The sequence below is a fragment of the Helicoverpa armigera genome, chromosome 23 (assembly GCF_030705265.1).
Source record: "Helicoverpa armigera isolate CAAS_96S chromosome 23, ASM3070526v1, whole genome shotgun sequence".
NCBI lineage: Eukaryota > Metazoa > Arthropoda > Insecta > Lepidoptera > Noctuidae > Helicoverpa > Helicoverpa armigera.
The window spans coordinates 7228284-7235603 of NC_087142.1; the positions used below are offsets into that span (position 1 = coordinate 7228284).

The 7320-nt window shown below is 36.2% G+C and overlaps 1 protein-coding gene across 1 annotated transcript; it reads right to left on the bottom strand.

The window, feature by feature from the left end:
• Nucleotides 1-4844: 4844 nt before the first annotated feature.
• LOC110373723 (uncharacterized) lies at nucleotides 4845-7314 on the bottom strand. The gene is made up of 2 exons (XM_064040748.1): nucleotides 5209-7314; nucleotides 4845-4970 (listed from the first exon to the last, which is right to left on the bottom strand). Exon 1 carries the CDS (start codon nucleotides 7126-7128, stop codon nucleotides 5764-5766), a length of 1365 nt encoding a protein of 454 aa, XP_063896818.1. The 5' UTR covers nucleotides 7129-7314; the 3' UTR covers nucleotides 4845-4970; nucleotides 5209-5763.
• Between the last annotated feature and the right edge of the window lie 6 nt (nucleotides 7315-7320).

Genomic DNA, 7320 nt, shown 5'->3' on the forward strand with positions numbered 1-7320 from the left:
CACTAGTCCGTCGTTGATCTCGTCCACTGACACTAAGTTCTCAAGGCAAGCAAAGCGATTAGAGAGCTCGAGTTGAAAGCTTTCCGGGTTTTGAATATGGGACCGAGTAGGTCGGAGCGTAGACTTCATCAGACTGGACCTTTCAAGTTTAACATTGATATTCAGTGAGGCTCTTACGATTCGGTGATCGCTTCCGGTTTTTACCCTGTTGATCACAGAGACATCACTGAATATCCGTCTCTTGTCGGTCATGAAGAAGTCTATCTCGTTTCTCGTGAAACCATCGGGACTCAACCAGGTCCATTTCCTGTGAGGCGGCTTCTGGAAGAAAGAGTTCATCATGAAGAGTTCCTCTTTCTCCAGAAAGTCAGCCAGCCTCTGTCCCCTAGGGTTCCGATGCCCATATCCAAATTGCCCCACTCTCAACTCATCACCGCTTTTCTTGCCCAACCTAGCGTTAAAAGTTAAAAAAAGTTATAAATAGTGTATTAATTTTTCTTTAAAACAAACAATATTGTTTTTTTTTATATTACCGTGATTCATTGTGTACCACATGGTTCATTTAGTACCACCCCCCCCCGGTTCTTTGTGTACCCCTAGGAGTACGCTATGAACCATTTCTCATGTTTTAAAAAAACATGTATAAATTAGGCAACAGCAAATGTTTTCCACTTATTTCAACACAATTTGGCAGCTTATTAAATAACCTGTCATTTGAGACAAAAATATTTTCTTAGACTGTAAAAACGAGCGCGCTAGAGATCTCCAAACTTTTGGTGGTTCATTGGCTACCACCCTACCCTACACTTCGTCTACAAGCCACCGCTATGGCCCAATTTTAATCACTATGAATTAAAATTAGTTTTGTTATTAATAACAAATCCTCTAAGTAATAAGACCTAATTATAAAACATCGTCTATGTACAGTTATAGTTTTCGACCATAATGGCGACCCGCAACGAACTTCACAAGTTCACAGCTGCGCGCAGGTACAGTCGAGTCGATAAATGTTAAACACCATATAATATTTTTATTTTATAACTCCTAAGAGTCAATAACATGTGCATTGGTTATTGAGGAACAATGAAAGATTGCGTTAATACTGATTAATATATTACAAACTTAATTGAGAAGAATTATTTTATGGCACAGCCCTCAATTCCTCGATAAAAATATATTCGCTTGTGGAAGGCATGTCTTCTATTGGAATACTACCATAGATTAAGTTACTATTTTGTCTGTGGTTGTCCCGTCACTATGACAGGAAGTATCTGTCATCCTTCCTTCTTCCGGTGAGCTTTGATAATGGCGTGCGTAGTGGATCATTATAATGTGCAGTAAAATAAGTATAACGCTAATAAACATTCTGTCTGAATTATTGGGGCTTTCATTTAATCAACATTTCTAATAGGTTATGGGCCCAGGCCCATAATTCAGTCAGATGACACAGGATAGCGTAGGAAAGTACCTAATCAACAAGTAAGGTTACGGTCAAACACGTGTAAAAGGGTAAAAGGGGTAGGCTTATTTTTCAGCCAGAAACGAAGAGAAGAAAGCCAAAATAATGACAGCGTCGTGTTCCCATATACCGAAACTGGAAGACAATTTTGAGAATTGGCTCTTTAGAATCGAGATTCTACTAGATGAAAAGGGATTGAGAAAGGTAATAGAAAGCGGGAACGAGAAGAAAGCAAAAGAGGAAGAGTTCATCAAACAAGACTCGAAAGCACGCAATATAATAATACAAGGAATACCAGATAAGTATCTAGACTATGTTAAAATGCATCAACCGCATATGACATGATTACCAAGCTCAAGAGTACGTTTCAAAGAAAATCTACACTCAGCAGCTTATGTCTCAAAAAACAACTGATAAACTTGAAATGCAGTAAGAATCAAAGTGTTCAGGATCATATAAATAAATTCGAAAAACTAGTTCAAGATATCGCCAATCATGGAATCGTCATAGATGAGAAAGAGAAAGTATGTCAATTTCTATTAAGTATCGAACAAGCTTATCAACCCTTAGTCACAGCTCTTGAAATGTCAAACAGTGAATTAACTTTAGATTTTGTAAAAAGCAAATTACTGGACGCGGAAATGAAAGAGAAATCCAATCAAGGTGTTACGAGAAAAACCAATGAGTATGTTTTTGAAAGCACTTCTCAAATAAAATGCTATAGTTGTGGAGAACCCAACCATTTTGCTCGAAATTGCCCAAAAGAAATTTTCATCAGAGAGGCCGCGGAAGCTTCAGATCACGAGGCAGAGGCATGAGGCAGACTAGAAAACAAACTGCAAATATTGGAGAAGAGCATACCACTAACAAGGAAGTATCATTTGTAGCAGCAGGCCAACTCGGCAGAAAACACACAAAATCACATAAAAGAAGAAATAGAATTTGTGATAGACTCTGGTGCATCACACCATATGATATCTCACAATTTCCAGAAATATATGACAGACATACAGAAGATTCCTCGCATAAACATTAAAGTAGCAGATGGAAATACAATAGGAACAACTCTAAAAGGAAAATTAAAAGGAACTTCAAAAGAAGGACTAGAAATATCAATTCAGATTGCCTTATTTTGGAGAAATTGTCTCACAACCTATTGTCAGTGAGAAAACTTAATGAAAAAGGTTTACAAGTGACATTTAGAAAAGAAACAGCATTAATAAGCAAAGGTAACATACATGTGCAAGGGCAAAGCAATGGAAAATTATATACAATGAAATTAGATTTAAATGTAAGAAAGACACATGCATTGATATCAGAAGACGAGAATCTTTGGCACAGAAGATTAGGACATTTAAACTATGGAGGGTTGAGAGTCCTTGATCTACCACTATCCAAGGTACGATGCAGCATTTGCATGGAAGCTAAAGCTACAAGATGTCCATTCAAGCCAATTCCTTTGCCAAGAACTAGAAAAATTGGTCAGCTAATATACTGTGATATAGGAGGACCTGTCACTCCCATCACTCATAAAGAAGAAAGATATTACTTAACAATCATAGATGACTACTCCCATTTTCTTGAAGTTCATTTACTACATTCCAAAGATGAAGCAAAATACTACATTATGAATTATATAAAAGTTATGAAGAACAATGGAAATAATGTACAGAGAATAATGGACTGACAGAGGAACAGAATTTGTAAATGAGGAACTCAAGTCATTTTATGAAGAATATGGCATTAAACAAGAAACATCATGTGCATATACCCCACAACAAGTTTCAGTATGTGAACGCATGAATAGGACACTGGCAGATAAGGTGAGAGCAATGCTTTTGGAAACAAACTTACCTAAATACCTATGGGGTGAAGCTATAAGATGTGCGGCTTATACTATAAATAGGTCACCTACAAAAGCTCTCAAAGGAGACACACCAGCTAAATTGTGGTATGGCAAAAACAATTTGGATAAACTAAGAGTGTTTGGTGCAAAAGCATGGTGTACCATATTACCAAGACCCAACAAGTTGGAACCCAGAGCAAAATCAGTGAGAATGGTAGGATACTGTGGTTCAGGATATAGATTATGGGACCCAAAAACAAATGATATAATTGAATCGCGAGATGTACGTTTTGATGAATCAAACTACAAATATGAAGAAAATGAGACAAATACTTACCATTATATAGATGATGAAGAATCAACAGATATGGAAAACACTCAAGAGACAGAAACTGATCAGAATACAGAGGAAATCAGACACACAAGAAGACATGTGAAATTACCGGCAAAGTATGATGACTATGATATGTCAAACATAGCATATGCACTAATGTCTGAAGACCCAGTCAGCTACAATGAGGCCATTAAACAAGAAGAATGGAAAGAAGCAATACAAAAAGAGTTAGAAGCACATAAAAAATTAAAGACATGGGAAGAAAGTGATCTACCAGAAGGACACAAGGCTATCGACACAAAATGGGTATTTCGGACTAAAGCAGACAACACCAAGAAAGCCAGATTAGTCGCAAAAGGTTTTCAGGAGGAAACTACTCAAAATGTATACGCACCAGTAGCAAGAATGACTACAGTAAGGTTATTTTTAAATAAAGCAGTTCAGGAGGAATTACCTATCAAACAGCTTGACATACCTACAGCGTTTTTAAATGGAGAATTAAACTCAAACATATATATAAAGTACCCTGAAGGACTACAGAATAAAACAGAAGGAAAAGTTTTAAAGTTAAAGAAAGCTTTATATGGACTGAAAGAAGCTCCACGTTGTTGGAATGAAAAATTAAGCAAGTTCTTAACACAAAATGGACTAAAACAATCTCAGAGTGATTTCTGCTTATATACAGGACAAGATGTTTATATACTTATATTTGTGGACGATATATTAATAATTGAAATGGACAAAATATTATACAGAAGCTAAAAGAACAATTTCAAGCTAAGCATATGGGAAATATAAATAAATTCTTGGGAATGGAAATAACTAAAACCAAAGATGGAATAAAAATAAAACAAACACAAATTATAGAGAAAATTTTATTGAAGTTTCATATGCAAGACTGTAAAGGATGTAATACACCTATGGAAGTTAACTTAAAATAAATCAAAATGAAGAAGTACTGAATAACATTCCATATAGAGAACTCATCGGTCACTCATGTATTTGGCTACAATTAGTCGTCCTGACATAGCCTATGCAACAGGATTCCTTAGTAGATATATGAATCATCCAACTTCAACACTGTGGACAGCCCAAGAGAATCTTGAGATACCTGAAACAAACAAAGCACAAAGGATTAGTATACAGAAGAGAAACTAACAATACATTACTAGCCTTTTCAGATTCTGATTGGGGAAGTGAACAAATGGATCGTAAGAGCGTCAGTGGAGTTGCAATATTTCATCGAGGCAGCCTGGTCAGCTGGACTTCCAAGAAGCAGACTTCAGTCGCATTGTCAACAGCAGAATCCGAATATATTGCAGCAGCTCTATCTGTAAGTGAAATTGTCTACATTAGAGAAGTGTTAAAAGACTTACATTGTGATAAAGACTTAACCTGTTCTTTGTTTATTGACAATCAAAGTACAATTAAAATGATAGAAAGCTATGAAAACAGTAAAAGATCCAAACATATTGATATAAAAGTTCATTTTATAAAAGACATAGTAAACAAAGGTTTAATTACATTGAAATATGTGTGTACTAATGAAAATAAAGCTGATATACTTACCAAATCATTGTCTCAAGTTAAACATAACTATTTTTGTGAAACACTTGGTTTGTACGAAACGTAGATTATAAGATGTTCAAACATTGTTTGTATTTGTTGTTAATTTAGCATGTTTTGTATTACTTGGATATTTGTAACATGTTTTAGTAAACATTTTCTTTAAATTCTTTAAATATGGATGTAAGATATAGAGAGGTTATATTTTTCTGTCAATGTCAAGTTAACCATTTTAAATGTCAAACGTCATAATGACAGATTGTAATGTTGCCATTTTTATAAAATAAGGATGTGTTCAATATCAAGTAAATTTTTATTGTTTTGTATAAGATTGTAAGAAAAAAATTAGACTTGATCTTGAGCGGGGGTATTGGAATACTACCATAGATTAAGTTACTATTTTGTCTGTGGTTGTCCCGTCACTATGACAGGAAGTATCTGTCATCCTTCCTTCTTCCGGTGAGCTTTGATAATGGCGTGCGTAGTGGATCATTATAATGTGCAGTAAAATAAGTATAACGCTAATAAACATTCTGTCTGAATTATTGGGGCTTTCATTTAATCAACATTTCTAATATCTTCACTATTTACACCGAAGTATTCCTCTTCACTCGAATCTCCCTCAGAGTTGGAATCTGAGTAATTATCACTATTATCAGTGCTATCATTTGCCTGAGCGACGAATTCTTCTGTCAAATTGTCGATGACAACGTCGCTTTTTCTATAATCATCTTCTATTTCCATTGCTTTTGCGCAATATTCGCCCCATTCATTTTCTCCCATTTGATTAGCTTTTTCTTCTATCAATTCCATCACGGTGTTCACGTTCCAAGTAACAATTTTGTTCGCAACATGCTGTTTTATGGCTGCCCATGCCATCTCGATCGGGTTCAAATCTGGATGGTGAGGGGGCAGTCGTAATACATCGTGGTTATGGTGTTTAAGAATTTTATCTAAATTGTACTTTTTACATCTGTCTTTACTTTGAGCAATTAACTTGTAAAGCTGTGGCTTCAGCATGCTATCATCATAAGGTATTTGCTTTTTATGAAGCCAAGATTGCATTTCTGCTTTTCGTGCATTGGAAGATGGTGCCGGATCTTCTTCTTTATTGTGGTAGGATACATTATCCACCACAACAACAGAGTTTTCTGGTAAACCTGGTAATAGTTGAGTTCTAACCCATCTTTCATAAATGTCAGGGTTCAAATTATCATGATAATCGGTGTTTTTTGGATTCCCCTTAAGCATTAAAAGACCATCGGATACGAAGCCCGCTTCTGAACCCGCATGAACGATAACCACTCCTTGACCCTTTACTATTTTGACACCGTCGCCCGATTGCTTACTTTGGGAAGAATCGACATATGATTCTCCAGCGTATACAATGGGCCTACCTTCCGAGCGATACTTGAAAATACTTTCCAAATATTCGATGCGCTGTAATCGAATACTGGTTTGTTCTATTATTACTCTTTTCTCATATTGGGTTTTCTTCCACTGAAAACCCGATTGCTTAAGAATTCGACTTAAGCTGGTCATAGAACCCTGATAATTTATATCGGCTTTCAATTTCTTTTGGAGTGCTTGGACTGTTGGCAATTTTTTTTCAGTTAAATGAAAGTTATGGACGCACCTTTTGATGACTCCTTGATTGAACCCATCAATGCCTGTCACTCTCTTGACTCCCCTACGTTTTTTACCAGGTGTGCGGAAGACGGGTCTGGCTTCAGCTTCACTTGCTGTTGCAGCTATTCTTTGAACAGTTCTCGTAGATATACCCGTAGCAGCCGCCGTACGTTTCTGAACTAGATTTAAAGGTATTAGTAAGCCTTCTTCGTGCTCTTTTTTCATAAATTGAAGGACAGCATGCACCATTTTCCGGGCTTGACCACTTAAAACGCTGTAACGTCCGCGAGGCATTTTTCAGACCAATGTACATACAACAAGTAAAAGTTGACAAACAAATGAAGCAATAAAAACAAAAACGACTTGGCCAATAAATAATGAAGGACTCCAAACTATTGTGAACTTGACTGTACTGAAGTGAAGATGAGAATACGTGTATATTCTAGGGATGCAATTCACACACTGAGGAGGGAGCGAGAAAGGAGA

Coding starts and splice junctions, on each gene's coding strand:
- LOC110373723 (XM_064040748.1), bottom strand. CDS start 7,128: ATGCCTCGCGGACGTTACAGCGTTTTAAGTGGTCAAGCCCGGAAAATG.